The sequence below is a fragment of the Brachyhypopomus gauderio genome, chromosome 2 (assembly GCF_052324685.1).
Source record: "Brachyhypopomus gauderio isolate BG-103 chromosome 2, BGAUD_0.2, whole genome shotgun sequence".
Classification (NCBI taxonomy): Eukaryota; Metazoa; Chordata; class Actinopteri; order Gymnotiformes; family Hypopomidae; genus Brachyhypopomus; species Brachyhypopomus gauderio.
The window spans coordinates 41,279,979-41,301,256 of NC_135212.1; the positions used below are offsets into that span (position 1 = coordinate 41,279,979).

General features: G+C 39.6%; 2 protein-coding genes across 6 annotated transcripts in view; one reads left to right on the plus strand and one right to left on the minus strand.

The window, feature by feature from the left end:
* Positions 1-6,605: 6,605 nt before the first annotated feature.
* prl (prolactin) lies at positions 6,606-17,179 on the minus strand. Of its 5 annotated transcripts, none has more exons than XM_076996290.1 (6): positions 16,996-17,179; positions 10,576-10,790; positions 10,198-10,319; positions 9,673-9,777; positions 9,245-9,427; positions 6,606-7,404 (listed from the first exon to the last, which is right to left on the minus strand). In XM_076996290.1, exons 2-6 carry the CDS (start codon positions 10,616-10,618, stop codon positions 7,219-7,221), a joined length of 639 nt encoding a protein of 212 aa, XP_076852405.1. In that variant the 5' UTR covers positions 10,619-10,790; positions 16,996-17,179; the 3' UTR covers positions 6,606-7,218. The 5 variants fall into 5 exon arrangements, with proteins under 5 accessions (XP_076852405.1, XP_076852404.1, XP_076852402.1 ...); XM_076996289.1 differs by having other exon boundaries at positions 16,914-17,179; XM_076996287.1 differs by having other exon boundaries at positions 10,576-10,890; positions 16,914-17,179.
* Positions 17,180-18,088: 909 nt separating this feature from the next.
* brsk1b (BR serine/threonine kinase 1b) overlaps positions 18,089-21,278 on the plus strand; it is a 33,592-nt gene continuing 30,402 nt past the window's right edge. The window contains exon 1 of the mRNA XM_076996297.1: positions 18,089-18,288. The gene's annotated coding sequence lies outside the window, so the exon portion shown is untranslated. The remainder of the gene's footprint in view (positions 18,289-21,278) is intronic.

The following is a 21,278-nucleotide window of genomic DNA, read 5'->3' on the forward strand; positions in this document are numbered from 1 at the left end:
ATAGCAATTGTGCTTCAAAAACGCTCCCTGTGAAAAAGTGAGGCAATTTCTTCAGCCACAACAAAACTAGCTTTTATTGCCGCATTGTTTGTGGTAGTGGCTTTCGCGAACACATCCTGATGTGATCACAGTTTGCCTTTTAATTCTTTGGCAATTTGTTGTTTTTCTTGATGCTTAATTGTGGCATACTTAGCTCCGTGTTTGGGCTAAAATGCCGACGTAGATTGTACTTTTTGAAAAACGCCACCACACTTATTGGGAAAATCGCATTGATATAGAAACACTGCAGTGTCGAGATGCCATCACTTCGCGGGTAACATAATTATGGGAAATGCACGTATTTGATTTGTTTGGTTTTTTTTTTTTTGTATAATTAGGCTTTTTAAGCTCTCGACATTTGGCCCGGGTCTTGAGTTTGACTCCTGTTGTATAATTAATTCCATATCAGGACTGGCTCCATGGTTGTGCCATCTACCACCACCGGGGGGACCTCACAAGCCAGTTCTAGTCAGGGCAATCAGCGGTGATGACCTGCACCTGTCTTTCTTCCTACTTAAGGAAGACAGATGCAGCGTCTCACCGCTGAGTTTTTGTAGCCCCGTGTTTTGTGCTTGCAGCCCGTGTTTTCTTGGAGGGTCACCACGCTCTCTCTTTCTAGTCTCTATTTGTTCACGTGTTTTCACTCCCGCTCCGCTCTCTGGCCCATCTCAAGTTCTCCTTCGCTGTTTGTTCCTCTATCCAGTTTAGTTGGTTATTTTGGGAAGTTTTTGGTTGCGCTTCTCTCGCTTTAGAGAGCCAGCTACTTCCCCTGGAGTCCCACTTACTAGGTTTTGTTTTTTGCTTTGAGGTTTCCTCGTCTTTTCTGTTCTCTGTTTCCTGTACTGTGTACGGTGTCTTTCATCTCGTTTCCCACATCGTTTTGGTTGAGGTTGCAGTTCTCCGTTTTTTTTTTGTGGTTTGGTGCTTGGATTCGCCTGTTAAACCCCTCATGGTGTTTTTATTACCATACAAATTGCTGCGTCACATTCCAGGACTGTGCACCACTTATCTTCTTCCCATTGACAGTGTTAGAAACTAACTTACAGGTCTTTGCCACTGAGTTGGAATAAACTGCCTTGTGTTTCTTTACTAAGGATGAAAGACTTGGTAATTCTTTATCAAATTACCAAAAAAAATTCTCAGATGTACAGCCGAAGTACTGATTTTACTATTTATGGCTTTCTTCTCTTATTTCATAACATTCGAAAATACTGACAAATGTACAAATATATAAATCAATTTCATATAGTCACCCATCTGTCTGATCCTTTTTGCCTCTAGAATGCTTTGACAACTCCAGCGTTTAGAGATGCAAAGACAAACACGTGCCCTCCCCCTCTCTGTGCCCATTGGTTACACCTCATCTTGTGGCCAGTGGTGTATCTGACAATGCTGAGATTGTTTTGATGGTAGAGAGTCCAGCTGCCTATGTTAACAGTACAAACAGGACATATATTCATTTTCTTTTTATTTGCTGCGATTAGTTGTTCATTTAGTTGTTCATTTCATGTTGTTCATCAAATCTGTCAGCCAAGTTGCTGCTAATTAAAAAAAAAAAAATTTTATATATTTTTTAGCAGAGTCTGGAAATTGGTTTTTTATTATGCACTTTTACAGTTCAGTCGATCCTCAGCCCACTCCCACCCTCTGCTTCACCAAACTCAAAGGATCTTAAAAGAGGAAATTACAAAATAAGGAATTAATCATCCAAGCTGTCTCGAGCTTCACTGAGGTCATCACTTCAGTACTGTATTAGTCATGCCACTGAAATCAGTGCTGTACTATTTAGTAATCACTACATTTAAATTGAGGTGTATAGTACTTTCTTCTACTCTTTAAAAAATCAGAAGTCATAATTCAGCAGTCATTCATCCAGAAAAGGAGAATCATCGAAAACAATGCACTCTCTTAAATATTTCCTGTCTACCAAGGAAGCTGTTCTCCTGGTGCAGGGTAACATGGGACATCTGTTGGTGCTCTCAGGAAAGGCTATGGTCTCGGGTACCTCAATAGCGAAGCAGTGTTGAGAGATACTGTTTTGCACCCTGACACTGCACACTTTCTGCTGGTCTGGTATGGAGTTCTGTCAGTGCAGCCTTACAGATGATGGTTCTGCTGTGTTTAAGTACATGTGCAACATGTTGGCATAACAAAGCAATGTGCCTGAAGGTTCCAGGATTCTGTAATAATGCTGGTCCCCTCCTGTGCTGATAGAGCTGGTCCAGAGCAATGGAACCAGTCAGCCCTGGAATGTGGCTGTTTAAAGTGGGAACTATGAACACTACTGAAGTCAAGGTGTTTCTGTAGCTCCTGTGAAGGGTTTTGAAAGAGATACCAGCATGTTGATGTAGACGAGGTAGAGGACATGTTGCCCTTCAGTACACACAACTTCAAACACTGAATTAATAATAGAGGCAAATGAGATTAATAAAAAGCTTCTGAAAGACTCAGTGTCAAGAAATGACTCATGAGAAATAGAAATGCCTTCTGTACATACTGGGGTGGGCCCTTGAGCAGCATTTAGAGGATCTCAAAGTTCCAGCCGCTTCCTCTGGGCCTCATGTCAGGCAAATCTCTGTTATGAGACTCATGTGGACCCCTGGTTCTTGCCTGCTCCACAACAGAAGCTGCTACAAGTTTGATGTTTTTCATTAGACTATTGTTTTTTTAGTTGAAATTGCTCAACTTGCTCTGATTAGATTAATGCCCTGAGCAGCATGGGATGATGATGATGATGATGATGATGAGAGATGTTAGAAAACTTGTTTGCTTGCATATAAGTCACAGTTAAGGCAAAGCAGCTACCTGTGCTACTTTCATTTTATCTGACTCTTCTGTCATCATCAGTCAATCCCTGTACTGACTGAAAAAATGCTGCAACTATATTTTTGCCATTCTATCAACAGCAGGTCAGTGATTTTCAGTCCTTACCAAAAAAAAACTGCTCAGGAAATGACACTGGGTTGCCCTTTTGTGGTCAAGCTGGAATCCTATTATTATACTTTGGTTCCAACACCCCCACCAGTATTGTCTGAGGTATTTACTATAAACTAGGCCAGAACTTCCCCTCTTGAGACTGCTGGGGTGAGACAGCATGAGAGTTTGTCTATGACAAGAGGCTAGCAAAGTATCTTGTGAAAACACAAGCTTGTCTTCAAAGGACTTCAAAGGATTTGACATGGAGCTATTAAAATCCCTCTGACTATAGGTCATTTGACCCTCTCTAAATGAATACTACTAGAATTTTGTTATTTAAATGGGTGATATAGCCTTTATTTTATACATAGACGTTTGTATGCTTTTTTGTTTTTATTTCATATTATCACTTTTTATATTCCTAAACAGTTTATAATAAAAGCAAAACTCATCAGTGATGTAATTAATATAATGAGATGAACTCTATTAACTTTCTTTGGTATTTGGTATTTTGGTTTTGATGTGAGTGTGTAACTATAGGTGTGTAACTATAGCTGCAGGGGTGGGGTGATGGGGGCAGTTGCACTGAGGCTGGGTGGGTGGTGCAGGTGTGGTGCCGGCATGATGCAAGCGAGTTTGGTGGGGAGGACGACTTATGCAGCACACTTATGCAAGTTCAGTTGGGCTCCATCTGTTTGATTTCATGCTACCCATCTGTAATTCACTAAAACATAACATTCCATTAAAGTAATTCCATTAAAATATATATATATATAAATATATATATATATATATATATATATATATATATATATATATATATATATATATATTGTGCAGTAATGCTTCTTAGAAAAATTCTCTTGTAACCAGCAGCATGTGAGCTACACCAGGACTCCTGAGGTCCTGCTTACACCAATGAGGGAATTGTCCCCTGAAAACCAAGAGCATGTGGCTCCCTGGGAAGGCCTCTTCTGTTACGCATGCAAGCTAAGACAGCTTAACCTTTAACACAGGAAATAAATCTCCATTCATGCAAGAAATTTTAGGACATAGTTTCATTAATGTACAACCTAATAATTAATTGATGTTAGTGTTCTTTTGTTGCATTTATAGAGTTCTACAGAATTGTCTTCAGTCTGCAGTGGTCTAAGATACCACACCCCCAGCACACCAAAAATGACCATTTAACAACTAAACATATAATGATATAATGATGACATAGTGACTTTGAGAAGAATCATTGGACAGTTGTTCTGAAATCAGTGTTTCTGTTCTTATTACATTTCTTTTTGAGCTTCTGATTTTTTCTTTCCAGTGCCATGCTTCTTTGTTCCAGTTAATTTTCCTCAAAGCTCTTCCTCTTCCACAGAGTTCTTCCTCTCTGCAGTGACAGAGGTCCTGCTCCCTCTATCAGTCTCATGCTCTATTGTGCATTTCTTTCTCCTGTTTTCCATCATCTCGTTTGCCTGTGTGCCACTCTGCACTTCTGTCAGTGTCATTTTCTGAGTCCTGCTAAGTGTCTGATCAGGTGACAGACAAAACTATCAAAGTGACACACTTCTAACCCATCCACAGAAAGCACAAATTCTTTACTTCTTATAGATCTTTATGCACATTTACTAATTAGCAAAATTTACAACTTACAAAATTTCTAATTTCATTTACATATTCGAAAGAGGTATATGTTATCAGTTGTATGTGATAATTAAACTTACAGTTAAAGTTAGTGAAGGTGATTAGGTTCCACCACAAAACCACAAAATACTTGAATTTTGCAAGACAGCATCATTAAAGCTTTATTTGAAGTACAGTCCCAAATGAAGTCTGATTATATATAAAAAATATCTGTTCTTGTACCCGTTGATTTGTTTGTGTTTTGTTTTTTGGTCTTTCTTCATATGGAGAGCGGGAGTACGTGTGTCTTCCCAACAATGAAACTTCAGGATTTGTCCTGGCACACCAAACACCTAAAGCAGACTCCACCCTCCCTCGTGATCAGAGGTGGGTAGAGTATTCAACAATTTTACTCAAGTAAAAGTACTGTTATTTGAACCAAATGTTACTCAAGTAAAATTAAAAGTATGCATCCAAAAATGTACTTGAGTAAAAGTAAAAAAGTACTTTGATTAAAAGCTACTCAAGTAGTGAATAAATGCATGAGTACTGTCTCGTGTCAATAAATGACATAATGGGAAATTGAATTACTGGAAACAGTGACTTTTAATGATAACAAAAATAATTTATTATAAATAAATATAATATATAAAAATTATTTATTATAAATAATATGTATTTTTGTTTGTTCCTAATTATTAGGCCTGTGTAACTTTAATGTGTTCCACAAAGGCACAAACTGATGAGACTGTCAGCCAATACGTGTAGCTACAACTTGCCGCCAACTGAATCACTTTGTAGCAAACTTAATCATCATATATTGCTAGTATTGCAATATATATTTAGTATTGCACTACGTTACATTTAATAATTACATCATACAAACGTTATGCCTCAGAGATATAGCATTACACAAAATTATACATATGGCAAACTTATCGCATCGCGTTTCCTCAGATTTTATCTTGAGTTCTTGTAGGCTGAAATGTTCACACATTTGGCAGACACAACTGACAGCGCATTAACTGTCCTTTTTACACGTTTGTAATGTAAACATTGGCTGTATGTGAGGCCAGGGATGCTAGGTAGGTTTTTCGGTAGGTTTATTGCTACCGGTGGAGAAAGTTTGCGTATGTGATCACGTGACTGACCGGCTTCATTTGATTGGTCACTCATACTCGGGTGCCGAGACATTAGTCAGTTTTCTCACTGAAAAGACTATTTACAAAACTAAAGTAACGGTAGAGCGCAGCGCAAATACGATTGTAACGGAGTAAAAGTCGTGTTTTTCTCAGCACACATTTACTCAAGTAAAAGTAGAAGTCTTTCATATTAAAACTACTCTTACAAGTACATTTTTGTCTCCGAGTAAATGTAACGGAGTAAATGTAACGCGTTCCTACCCACCTCCGCTCATGATGTCACAATAGGGGTTTGGTTTTGCTGCTAGCTCTTGTCTTCTCTGCTTAATCAGTCACACCAAGAACTTGAGAATGAGCATCCTCATTCAGGAAGACTAGATCACTCAGAGCTCTGGCATGATAACTATGAAAGTTATTGTGGAAGAATCAGATTTTTCCGAAATAACAATAAACTAGAAATTTATGTTTATGAGCATGCTTCATGTTGGACTGATAAAGCCTGTTAAAGCAATCTAAGCCTGGATAAAAAATAAGCTGACGTCAAGTGGACTCTGTATGAGAACTATCTGATCAGACTGGTTCTAAAATTCAGTGTATAATAAGCAAATGTGTGAAAGTGTATGAAAGTGATTACTTCAAAAGGTTTAAACTGAGATATACTACTACTGTTACTACTACTACTACTACTACTACTATTACTACCAATAATAACAAATAACAATAAACAAAAATAGGAAGAGCATGCTTGTTTTGTCAAGCCAATTTAAATACATATTCCTAAACCGGACTTTAGTTTAAAATTTAAAGTCAAGTAATTTTTTCATAATTTTGAGCAGGTATTTGATTAACAAGGAGTCATTTGTGTTTTTTTCATGCATGATGAAACTTTATTTATATTTTGCATGACAGCTTGTATTATGTTTATGAACACCATGTAAAGGAAAACTAAAGAAGAACCTTTACTTTAGTACTTTTATAAATACACTGGTGGCATCTAAAGTGCAAATTTCTAAACATGCCATCATATTTCTACACAATTTCTACACAGCCCCATATCCAACTTCAGAATATTCTGAAAATTGTCTGTTTAAACTGTTTTAAAATCTGTTTAAACTAATAAAATTTTTTGATGGAGAAAATAACACATGGGAACAAGTAGTCTCAACATTAGTTCGTTTTCTTTCCTTTCTGTCAGATGTTTGTAAATGTCCTGTAAATGATGTCCTTGCTGTTTAAAATATTTGGAAGGATAGCATGTCTGCCCTGCTCCTCAGACTATCTATTCAAGCACGAAAGGAAAAATAGTCATATGACATTGAACAGAGGTTATGAGATCACACCCCAAAGGAATCCACCATCTGATGTGTGACTTCATAGAGAAATTTTCAGAGCTACTCTTTGAACTGTAAGAGAATCGACCCATGTCGATTCATGCTGCCATTTTGGTTCAGTAACCCTTCTGACTGTCTCAGAGAGGTGGTGAGCCAAAATGGCGCCTGCGGCTCTAGCACATATCTGGTCGCATCTTGGAGGTTCGGCATCGAAGGACTTTAAGGAAACTGTCAATCTTGTGGGAGTCTCTGCGAAAGCAGGACAAGAGGAAGTGGAAGTTGACCAGGCGGGAGATTTTGTCATGGCCCAGGTCATTATTGTTGAAAGGGAGAGTAGAAAGATTCTCAGATGTCCCCATCTACGGAGAAAGAGAGGAGAGGATGATAACAGAGCAGCGATTTGCTGGCATGGTAAATAAATGGTCAGCAGTAAAATGAGACTCAAGAATGGCTTACACACAGAGGCGGACGAAGTACTCAATTTCATTACTTGAGTCAAAGTACAGATACCACTGGTCAAATGCTACTCCGATACAAATGAAAGTTGCATGTTCAAAATCTTACTTAAGTGAAAGTATTGAAGTACTTGCTTTTAAAAATACTTAAGTATTAAAGTACACCTTCCGTCACATTTGTAAAAAAGTTATAGTTTAAAAGTATTATACATCCTACCAAATCCTCTTTGGGCATAATATTCATACAGTCTTTGATAATAATCCATAAGGCATATTCCAATGATGTACATCATTCAGGTAGTGGTAGCAGAAAAGTTTTCCTACACTTTAGTTTAAGGAACAAAAACATTTTCTAAAACCACAATTCACTGATTAGCCTAGCCTAACCTGTTTAAGCAAATTATGTTACCATATTAAAAGTTAATAATAAAATGATGTTTTTCTCTCTTTGCTAGTTAGGTATTCAGTCATCCAATACAACATTATGCTACAGTCAATATAAACAAAGACAAAGTAAAATTAGCAGTGTGGCATCTTGGTAGTCTAACCTTGCTACAACCTTTTGCAGTATGGCTAAAGCCCACCAACTCCATGCCACCCAACATGCTAACAAACTCTTTTCAAACTACAAATCACAGCCACATTAGAATTATTGACATTAATTCTACACTGACATTAGAATGGAAACATTATTTGACAAGATTCGATTAACCCACACGGTTTCCCTTATTGATGTTTCCGTAGTTTGAATTACTTGCCAATATAATGTTAACATTATTTATAGTGATCCTAGCAGACCTAGCAGTGGAGTGAGCAGGCAAAGTCATTTCACTAGCCTTACTGCAAAGCTCCTCTGACTACATAGTCACTTAACAAAACATTTAGGCTGCATACCGTAATATACTTCCTCAGGTGGGATGGTGAATTTTGGTATGCAGTGATATAGTTTGTTTTTGGCAAACAAAGCATGCATTTAAAACGATAGGAATGATTCATCCGTTCAGAAAACTGGAACATTTTGTCGAGATACGGCCATGGGTGCAAAAGAGCATGCCAGGGTTGCCAGCTCTCACGCATTGAGCGTGAGACACACGCATTTGACCGTTTTCACACGCTCTCACGCCACAGTTCCGATATCTCACGCCGATAAAAAATCTAGTTTATTTACCTCTGATCTATATCTATCAACCACCGGCGATCGAGATATAATACTTAATTTGTGTCCATTTTTCACCGCCCCGGTAACGTTCGCCACCCCCCGATCAACAATTTACACTCGCCACCAAGTACAGGTTCAAATCTCCCTCCAAGCGATCTTGAAAAGTTGGCAACCCTGGCATGCTCCATCACCGCCGTCTCCGCTCATGTTGCTGTTATTTAGGAAAAGAACGACTAGCAACACCGAACTTGATTTTACACCTCACAGACACATCCTTGATTGCTGATAGGCTGTCACCTGTGAAAATACTATCGGGGGAGGGGAGGAGAGTTGTGTGTGGAAGTAACGAGTAACGAGAGCTGGACAGAAATGTAGTGGAGTGATAAGTACTGTATTTGTTATTCAACTGTAGTGAAGTGAAAGTCACAAGTATTTAAAAAAAAAATCTACTTAAGTAAAGTACAAATACTCAAGAACTGTACTTAAGTACAGTACTTAAGTAAATGTACTTCATTACTGCCCACCTCTGCTTACACACGCACGCACGCACACACGCACGCACACACGCACGCACAACTCTCCTACCTTGTGACCCAGGCGCTCCAGGCCTGCTCCCAAGGTGTTGGTGTGGTCCTGCAGTTCTCTGGTTTTGCTGTTGATAGAGTTGCGTTCCGGATGGGGCAGAGTGTTGGCCTCGGTTAAGAGCAGGGCCAGGGGGTCTGACCAGGCCTGCAGCAGGGAGCGTGCCAGAGATAGCAGCTCATTCTCCTGCTCGCAGACAGAAGAACAGCAACCAGGTCCAGTCACTACTCACACTGATACGGCTGACACAGCTGAACTAAGACTGCGCTCTTGACGTTATGCTTAATCTCCCTGCACTTACAACAGTGACCACAAGAGTATCACTAACAAAATAAGGAAACGTTAGTGCAGAGAGTATTAAAACTAAACTCAAATGAACAAATGCATGAGGTTTATGGTTTAATTAAAGTTTAAGAGTATAGGAGTGTTACCGGTACTCTGAGGGCCTGATCTTTGTCGTTGGGGATCTGAAGAGAGGATGTGTGGCACATTGATGGTCTCATGAGTCTACCTCCTGTCGGTGGGAAGTGAGAATCCTGCATTGGAAAAGGAGGAATTGAATTAATGAAAAAGGCTGGAAAAAGTACAAGAGGCAGTCAACTCCTAGTGCATCATCACAAATGGAAAAAGTGGAGAAGAGACTTCATTGCCACCACCTGCATTCCCAGTAAAACACCATACATCAGCACTGCTATTCAACCACTGTGCATCCTACAGGCTAGCAATGGCCAGTCTCCACCTAGGGCACATGGCCACATCCACAATCACATGCAGAAACACATCCATAGCCACAGACAAACACACACAGACACATGACCACAACCACAATCACATGCAGAGACACATCCACAGCCACAGAGAAACATAAACAGACACACAACCCACAATCACACACAGACACACAGCCACAGACGAACACACACAGACGCACAGCCACTTGCTGGAGATGCACTGACCAGGTCATTGGAGAGTGAGGTGCTGAGTGAGTGGAGTTTGTCAGAAAGCTGGGACGCTCTCTCCAGGAGGTCGTTCATGCTGACCCCGTCGACAGACACAAAGACACACATCAAGACGGTAACTGGGGCAGAAAGACAGAATACTGATGTTAAAACAAAACACAACCAGGGGATGGCTTTAATAACAGATAGCTGGAAACTCGAAAGACAACAGCTAGACGGGGAAAAGCCCAGAGGAGAACGGGAGATGGGAATGACGGTGAGATCTGTGGAAGACGAAGGTGAGAAGACAGAAAACAGATTCCACATGGATTTCCAGATGGAGCTTGAAGTGGGTTCGCGGTTGCCAGACAGCAGTCATAGTAATCACACACTTACCTGCCAAGTGTAGCCTGTGGTTCTGGAAGTGTCGAGCCATCATGCTTCTGCTTCCGAGTTTCCTTATTCTTCCACGCTGTCTATGATCAATCGTCCTCTGTCACATCCTCTTGTGTGTCCCCATTATATACGCTTCTTCTTTTTTTCATTTGTGTATGGAGTAGGTCTTCCACTTTGCTCACATTCTCTCCAAACTAATCCTGTCCTGAATTGTCCTAATGAGAAACATTATCTTGGGGTCGGGACTGATGAATAGCCAGAGGCCATTTTGACCAAGCTTGGGGTGCAGTGCTGTGGCCTGAACAGTCCATCATTCTGCTAACCACATGAAGAAATGAGAATCTAGCAGGTTTCCTGCAGCCCAGCAGGTCTTAAACACGCTTAACGTATGTAAATTAAATTCAAATGAAATGTTGCTCTTGTGTGTTGTGTCCCCTGAAGGTGGACAGCTGTGTATGTGTGTCTGTGTGTGTGTGTCCTTGAAACCGCGTTTGCCTTTGATTGTTTTCAACCAAAATACATCTGCAACTCATATTCAAGCCACGCATCACATGCTCACAACAAGTTACAATTCTGAACGTCTAGTTAGAGTGCATTTTTCTGGTCAGTCCAGTACTCTTTTTTTTCTGCATTGTGTTGCACTGTGTGTAGCTGTTGTTGTCGTCTGACTGCATGGGAGAGAAGTTTGGAGATGTTTCCTGCGGAACATCTTCATTCGGGACGGTCGTGACTCAAGGCTACACCATCAACCAGTCACTCTAAATTACTGATATATTCTGCAAAAGCTTTTGAAGGAACTCATCCTTTTTCCTTTCAGTTCTGACTGGTCTCCAGTGGCTCCCAAAGACAAATAAAAGCCTCCTGAAGGTTGAGAATGTGTCCAGCATTAAGCCCTACCACCTCCTCAATGACTTCCAAATGAGTGTTTGGTTTAGTATAGTGGGTCCCCAAGGAGGACCAGGGTCCACTCCCCCTCTCTGGGGACTCTACGCTACACCACTAAGAATCCTAGGGCAAGACCCCATAACGCTACATTCACCTCTGTAACATCACTGAATTTGTAGGTTGCTCTGCATAAGAGTGTCTGCTGAGTGCATATATGAAAATATTTATAGTAGTGATGTAGTAGTGTACAGAGGAAAATGGTGGCACTGTTTCCATAATGCATACTCATCACTGAACATGTAGCCTATGAGGTTGCCTATGATGCACTGTACGGAGATGAGAGGTGTTATTAGGGCACCAAGTCAGAAGTGAAAAACTGAAGCTCAAGACAAAAGGAAACTAGAGCTCACAAACTGAAACAAAAGACAAAATTACCTCTGTTATTAAGTCTAACCAAAACATTTTAAAATGAGACATTTTCTTGACATGTTGTTTATTTATCACTAATGCACATTTATTTATTTTCCTGTTGCATTGAGGACAGAGTTAAATGGGCTTTATATCACTGCCTAGAATTAGCAGAAGTACAACTACTAAAGTTACATCATAAAACAGCAAAACCAGACGCAGTTATAAACCTAGAAAGGCAAACAAAAAACATTTATGAACATTAATTAAAACATTATGAAATATCACTGGCAAGGAGAAAATAAGACTGCAGGGCTGGAAGAACACTCAATGGGCTAATGTATAAAACTACAGATCAGCAAAAAAACTAACGTACACAACTAGATCAGAAACAAAACTCAATAACAAGTAATGTGTACATCTATCAGCATGTCCACAAAGCTCAGTAATCAGTAATGTAAACAAGTGCTGATGTAAGTGACCACTGCAGAATAAAAGGTTTTGGCAGTAAAGGTGTTGGCAGTGTGTGTTTATGGTAAACTCTAACCAATAGGTCATTGTTTATGGAAAAGCAGCTTTGTTCCAAAATTAATGAGTGGTCAGGGTAACCAGTATGACCAGTATGACCACATGGTTTCTCTGCATAGCATACTGGAGCATTGCTCCCCAGACACTCCCACTGTTCTGACCTCAAACTCTGACTTTGAAACTACAGCCACCATTTTCTCAGACAGCATGACCTTCCAAGAAGTTACTGTTGGTAACTGCCATCCTCCCTGACCACTCCCATCACAGTAAAGACATATCGGTCTCTATCTCATTCTCTCTCTCTCTCATCTCTCAAACACACACACACAAATACATATATAGATTTTCACCGTCATCTCACTCTTTTGAGAACACTCAGATATGTCTTGGTCTAAAAAATAAAACAAATGAAGGCCTAAAGAGTCTGATTAAGGCAGATAAACGTAATCCATGGGGTTCATATATGATTCATGCAATAATGGAATTTGACATCACACTACTATAGTTGACATTTGTACATTTGTAACAGTGTCATTGCTTTGCTACGCTGGTAGAGCCAAGATTTTTTCTGGAACCTCTGTCCCATCCAGTTGAGGTTAAACACAGTGCCCCTTAGGATTACTTCCCTTAACTCTTGAGGTTTTCCTCCTATTTTTAAATGCCAGTAGACTGCACTCCACAGGATGCTTGTAAACAGATCATGTCAAAGCAGACCTCATGGGGCTTAGGGATGAGGTTATGTGACAAAACTAATAGGAATCTAGCATCATAAAACACCCTGTCCTGGACAGACGTGTAGACATCGATAGAATCTTCCTTTTGATTGATTTGATTTAGGAAACACACACACATATATATATAGCTTCACATTATTAATGTGGAGAGGCTTATAACCACAAGCAAAGCATTAAGATTAAGTCTAATTAGTTCACATGTGAAGATGGTCTCTAAACTCTCCGTCTGCCACTGCGTGCATGAGCTTCAGGTGTGCACTGACACAGAAATGCACACACTCCACAAAGCTCTGCAGTTGGCTATTATTCATTACGTTTTCCTGTCTACTCCTATAAGGGCCAGCTTGACAGCTGAACAATGTCAGTAATTGGCTGACATTTGATGCTAATTTAATTTAAAAGGGTTTAAGCATGTTATGTATTTAAATGAATGAGAAGGTCCTGTGGTTATTCAGGAACACAATGTCCTGTGGACTACTTAGCAGAGGGCTCAGCTGTTCTGCCCTCTTTATTCCTTCATTCTGGATCCTAGTGTAACAGGGACATGTCTTCTTTTTTTCCAAAACGTTTATATATATATATATATATATATATATATATATATATATATATATATATATATATATATATATATATATATATCGGTCACTTTATTAGGTACACCTGTCCAACTGCTCCTTAACACAAATGTCGAATCAGCCAATCACATGGCAGCAACTCAATGCATTTAGGCATGTAGACATGGCCAAAACGATCTGCTGCAGTTCAAACTGAGCATCAGAATGGGAAAGAAAGGTGATTTAAGTGACTTTGAATGTGGCATGGTTGTTGGTGCCAGACGGACTGGTCTGAGTATTTCAGAAACTACTGATCTACTGGGATTTTCACGCACAACCATCTCTAAGGTTTACAGAGATTGGTCCGAAAAACAGAAAATATCCAGTGAGCGGTAGTTCTGTAGGTGCAAATGCCTTGTTGATGCCAGAAGTCAGAGAAGAATGGCCAAACTGGTTCAAGCTGATAGAACGGCAACAGTAACTCAAATAACCAGTTGTTACAACTGAGGCATGCAGAAGAGCATCTCTGAATACACAACATGTTGAACCTTGAGGCAGATGGGCTACAGCAGCAGAAGACCACACTGGGTGCCACTCCTGTCAGCTAAGAACAGGAAACTGAGGCTATATTATATTACCAAAATTAGACAATAGAAGATTGGAAAAATGTTACCTGGTCTGATAAGTCTCAGTTTCTGCTGCAACATTTGGATGGTAGGGTCAGAATTTGGCCTCAACAACATGAAAGCATGGATCCATCAACTGCACTGCAACTATCATGTCAATATGGACCAGACTCTCTGAGGCATGTTTCCAGTACTTTGTTGAATCTATGCCACGAATATATATATATGTATGCATTTGCCATCTAAATCTAAATTGGATTCAGGTGTTCCAATCACTTCTATGGCCACAGGTGTATTAAACTAAATTCCTATGCAGAACTTCATGTGGCTTTCAGATTTATCGAATGCGTTTCCAAGATTTACATCACCAAGCACAATGCAAAGTGTCAGATATAGTAGTGTAAAGGACTTTAGAGCAGTGGAGACATGTTCTCTGGAATGATGAACTGGATTGCATTGTGCCAAATTTAAAGAGTTTGGTGGAGGGGGTTATGCTGTGGGGTTGTGTGTGTGTATATAAACCTCCACCAAACCTTTTAAATTTGGCACAATGCAATCCAGTTCTCCTGGCAATAGCAAAACCCAGACTCTTCCATTGGATTGCCAGATGGAGAAGTGTGATTCATCATTCCAGAGAACATGTCTCCACTGCTCTAGTGGAGACGTGTGTGTATGTATATATATATATATATATATATATATATATATATATATATATATATATATATATATATATATATATATATATATAATCAGTAGCGAACCGTGACCATTAAACTTGGGCCCGTTCCCATCCCCCCCCCCCCCCCCGGGAAGAAATTAGCTTCCTCTCCTAATTAACTGCAATTTTAAAAAATGTAAAATTGAGACGACAGTACAGCTTTAAAAACGCAATAAATAATAACATATGTACTAGATAACTTCTTAAGCAAAATAAGGTTCCAACAAACCTGTTCCTCGGAAGCGGAATATGTAAACAACGCGCACGAGGCCATCAAAGGGATGAATCGAAACTAGCTAGCGGTGGTGCTAACGACAGCTAGCGTCGCCACAGCGGGCGGAAATTATCATACAGTTAAGCCCGCCCACTAAGAGGGAAGATATGATTGGTCAATTTTGCTGTCATTTGAAACTGGTACTGCGCTGAATTATAACTGCCATGCCCTCTGTAAACGAACAGCGGGCATCACAGTCCTGATAGGGGGAGACACAGGCTCACAGGCTTCCACTTGACTTAACCCCTCCCCTTCAAACACAGATTGAATAGACACGGGTGAAAAATTTATTTGCTTATATTTTTGTAATTGTTTAGATGTCGATTGTAAAACTGTAAGTAGATAAAATAAAATTGGATAATTATATATATAATGTTTTAAGAATATTTTAGGCCCTATGAGAGGGCGTAGAGGGCCCTGACGGTTCCCCACTGATATATATATATACTGTATATATATATATATATATATATATATATATATATATATATATATATATATATATATATATATATACTGTATATATATATATATATATATATATATATATATATATATATATATATATATATACTGTAACGGACAGTTTGCTGTTGACAACTTGTAACGGACAGTTTACTGTTGACAACTTGTCTCTTTTATTTAAACATTAATACAAGCGAACTCACTCAAGAAAAATAACTGAACCCTCTCTCTCTCTCTCGCTCCTCGCGCACTTTTTCACTGACACACACAACTTAACTTAAAGAAACAGTAACCCAGTAGTAATCCCTTAAGGATCATTACAATATATATATATATATATATATATATATATATATATATATATATATATATATATATATATATATATATATATATATATATATATATATATTGTAATGATCCTTAAGGGATTACTACTGGGTTACTGTTTCTTATATATATATATATATATATATATATATATATATATATATATATTGTATTATATATATATATATATATATATATATATATATATATATATATATATATATATATAATACAATATATATATATATATATATATATATATATATATATATATATATATATATATATATATATATATATATATATATATATATACAACACAAATACTACACATATATGCATACTTTATATATATATATATAAAGTATGTATATATGTGTAGTATTTGTTTTGTGGGTGGATGTGTCTAATTTATATAAATTATTGTTCTTAGGACCGCATCTAGAGCGGCGGGTACAAGACTTTCTGTCAAAGCCCAATGAACGCAACCCGCCGGGCTCGTGCGGTGTGGTTCACGAATTGCTCATGAGCAGCGCGAGCTACTGTTTTGCGGTGCAAACCGGTATGAACAAAACTTTGTCACTGCTAGATTAAAAAATACAAATGATGCGTGGATTGTAACGTAATATTTTAAATATAGCCTTAAAACACATTTTCTTTTCATGGACACCATAATAAAGAAAAATAAATAGATAACGAATTAACTCGGCGAGTTATTTTTTAGAAGTAGCCTATTGTACGGTCCTACATTCAACAATTTTGTTTTAAATACAGTAATAATATACAGTTATTTGGGTGTTGTGCAATTACCTGCGTTTCTTCATTAATACTCTTAATTCGCGACGTTGCTCGCTGAACTCTAGCTTGAAAGAAAAGGGGGAAGAAAAGTTACCTTTTCCAAGTTGCCACAAATTGTTTCGTCCTTTTTAACATTGACTTCAGTTCGACTCATTTATGTTGGTTTATTTAATAGCACAACAGTATATAATTGTGCATGTTTTATTCCAAATCTCAACGTCTACGGCAGCGGAATCAATGCTCATTTATGATGCGCGCTACGATGAAGGTAATGTGCTGGGCCCGGAGGAAGGTAAAATTGCGCAACCTCCTGTTTGCAGTGTACACATGTTTGCTTTATTTATTTACGTTATGCCACGAGCTTCATCATTTTTGGTTGTCCTGTTCCGCGTGAACACACTTGGCATGTCTTTCGGAAATAGATTTTTTCTTATTAGAATTGTGTTACAAGTGTGCACAATGTTTGGACAGTTGTTTATACTTCACCTTAAATGTAAAGTTTTGAATGTAGTTTGCAAATTTGAAGCCGTTTTTTTAAGTCTGCAGTTAGTAGGCTATATACGTTACCCGTCCTGATTTTATTTTCTTGTCCATTTCCCTTTTTGAGTAATTTTAAGTAATTTGTATTTAGCTTTAATTCTTCGGTCAGAAGACAACAGTAGCATATACATAACCGAATATGATTCAAATCACTATATCTAAACAATCTTTTATAAACATGCTGCTTTTAGATGTGGAACTTTACAAGACGCGTGTGTGTGTGTGTGTGTGTGTGTGTGTGTGTGTGTGTGTGTGTGTGTGTGTGTGTGTGTGTGTGTGTGGGTGGGTGGGTATATTGGTATTGAATAGAAGCGAGTGCACCTTCTGTCTAAAAGAATGACGTCTGCAGGTGGCGAGCGTGTGCAGCTATTTTTTTCAGCACGATATTGTAGCATGTTGTGTCAATAGGCGGCGCTATTGATTTAACACCTATAGAGTCAATAGCGCCGCCTATTGACACAATATTCTCGGGATTTGAAGAATTTGCGCAATTTGCGCGATGCATTTCTTGAATAGTTTTGAGACTGACGTGCCTTAGCCCGTTTGCTTTTAACATAGACTTAACTGCATGTCCAAGACTTTCAATCCCTTCTCCTATTTCATGTGTCACGAGCACACACTATCACACCTCTTACCCTCTCCCCATGTGCATTGCCCTCCCTCCTGCCAACTCTGTCACACTCCTCCTCCTTCCTCTCTCTCTCTTTCATGCACACACAGAAGCACACAGAGGGCACACACTAACACACACACTGCCTTTGAACATGTCAGACTCCGAGGCTGCTGCTCCAGTCAAGACTCCTGTCCCTGCTGCCTGTCAGACCATCAAGGCAGACCTGGACAAATGGTGAGTGCCTCCGTGTCTCTCCTGGTTCCGGTCCTCTCGTGTGTGCTGACCTGGTACAGTAGACCCCTCTCCCCTCCCTCCACTTGTATGGGTCCGTGTTCCTTCTGGCCTTGGCATGATCAGTGCCTGCTTCGGTTTTATAGAACCTCTAAGCTGGGTGTAATGCTGCTGTGGGTTGATCTGACATAACTGCGCTTTTTTGAGGGTGATTTCAGGTTCAAGCACAGCGGACAGTATAGGATTAAATAATCTGTGGTGGGAACCTTGTTTAATCTACTGGTATTTGATGATGTTGAAATAATGGGGGCTTTCCATAGTTTAGTGATGTAGATGGAGCTGGATGCAGAGCTGGTAGACACATGTGTAAGGGGATTCTGTTATTCTCTGGAAGCACGAACCACTACATTATGTCTGATTGGCTGTGGAGAATTAGTTTACATCATGGTCAGCTTTTCTGTTACTCTCTCTGTGTCTCTCTCTCTCTCTCTCTCTCTTTAAACCTGTATGAGTGTCCCAACCCTTATGCTCTGCTATGTCAACATCTCTGCAGTGCTACAGTGTATTCATGTGTAAGAGACTAACACTGACCTCACAGCATTTGTATGCCTTTCACTAAACCTCTGCCTGTCCATATCCTGGACTGAGTATAGCGGTCCTGGCATGTTTTTCTTGAAATATGGCAGGAATGCGATGGCCACTGTGGAGACATGGCTGTGTGCACAGGCTGTAAATCTCACACTGTGCCTGTGCTGTTTGATCCAATGTGATGTGACATTTCGTTCAGCCAGTGCTTTGACCCTGAGCCTACAGAGACACCACCCTGCTTTTACCTTTGAGTATGTGTTTACACGCTGGAGCAGTGTAGATGGGACAGGCTGGAGGGTCCTGATAAGACTACACAGACTGAGCCTGATGAGTATGGTACAGAGATAATGGGGTGTGTCCTCCAAAGGGGTGTGGCATGAAGGGCTAGGCGTGGTCACTTTGACCAGTATGCCTGACCAAGATGGAATTAACAGTAAATTAATACATAATCGATTTGATATTATGTATACATTTTGTTTTAGCCAGTTTATTTCAAAACTATCCTACTCTTCTATCTTTACCAATGACATTAACAAGAGAAGTGAATATTTAATGTATGTACATGCTCATAGCCAGCCATGAGGTCACAGAGATCGCAACCTCAGTAATTTGTAAAGCACTAAAAATACAACCTGAAACTGGATACATAACTTCTCCTGGGAGGCGAGAGCAGTCGTAATGAGCAGTCATAATGAGCATAGCAGGCATAAAGCAGTTTAGACGTATTTGTTTAGTGTTTTCTGTCACGTGTGAGAGAGGGTGTAAGAGCACAGTGCCCTACATCATTTGCACTAACATCAACCTTATGTCATTTCACTTACTCATGTCAGCTGTGCTGCAACAGGTCACTTGTGTGTAAATGTAGCATACCATTCCATAAGATCTTTATGATATCATCTGTAAGAAGCATTTAAAATAGTAACCTGGTACATTGGCTGGAGAAAAGGCAACTGTATAAAATATGCATATCTGGCCACAAAGAACATGGCTATTTATTTCACGTTAATAGCTTGGCTAACATTTCACACAAAGCTACTGTTAAAAAACAGCTTGTGTATGCAACATATCAATAACAGTAGGCTGCCGAAGCATTTCAAAGGAATGTTTAGGAAATGAAAAGAAGTGTATAAATGTCGTTTGTTGAGTTTTTCTCAGGTTTTGTCTTATATTTTTGCATCGATTTAATGCTTTGAGGTAAGCAACTGCAGTGTACTTAGGTAAGATATGTATATAAAAATTGTAGTAAAGTACACAAAGTTTCCAGAGAAAAGGGATGTTTTGGACAGAGGTATCAAGATACCGTGGCTCTTGATACTGTGGCTCATGATACATCACAAAGACTTGCTATCTTGGTCACAGATGTGCCAGCAAGACGTGCACTAACAATTTGTCCTCTTTTGAATTCTGGTATGTCATCCATAATGTTGTGTGCATTGCAATATTTTGAGCAAAACTGTTTTCTTACCCTGCTAATTGCTAAGTTTTACTAATCAGCTGTCAGTGGAAGGAAGGATCTGCCGAAATGCATCCCCACACATCCACATCCAGTGGTTCCTTCTGTTCCCATGGAGAAACAGAGTGAGCACCTGCTGGCACCCCAGTGTTCTAAGAGCTGTAAACAACAAGTCAACAGTTCCTGGAGCTTTTGGCACTTCCACGTCTTCGTCTACTTGCCCACATGTGTTTGCATGTGGCTGGACTGGAGGCAGTGGGGAAGCACGTTATTGGCTCCTGAAGGCCCTGTCTGCGCTGCAGGGGATGACACACTTTGACGCTGGCCAGATGAAGGCCTCAGAAGGCTGAGTATTCTATACCACCTCAATATTTATATCCCACATATAAATAGCCAGTGTGTGTGAGTGTAGGTGCGTGTGAATGTGTGAGTGTCTGCAGTCTGGAGTTCTGGGCATTGGATCATGTTGCATGTCAACTGGATACCTGGCGCTAGCTCTGTCAGGCCTGCCGTTCTGAGCATCTCCTTATGCAACAGACGGGGAGTGCCGTGGCTGTTGTGACCCTGGCTGGTCCTTTCATGGGCTTCTCCTGGAGTCTCCTGCTCGGTGTGCCTTTCCTCATCTCGTCTGCAGACGTGCATTGTTGGAACTATGTGGCTGACGTGTTGTTGACTGCAGCACCGACCTGTGTAATGTTCTGATGCAGTTTCAACACAGGCCCCTAAGGCTGGATTCCGGACCGAATTGCTGAGCACTTTTGCAACAAAAACACACATTTCTTTAAGTACACTGGAAAAAAGATTTTTCTATTAATGCATGCTGAGCATTTTCAGAATTTCTCTACCATCCTGTTCCTGTGCATTCACATGTCATTATTTACAGTATGGAGAAGCAGTACCCTAGAGAATAGACCTCTGTATTGACATATTGCTGAATATCCTGGGACCAAAC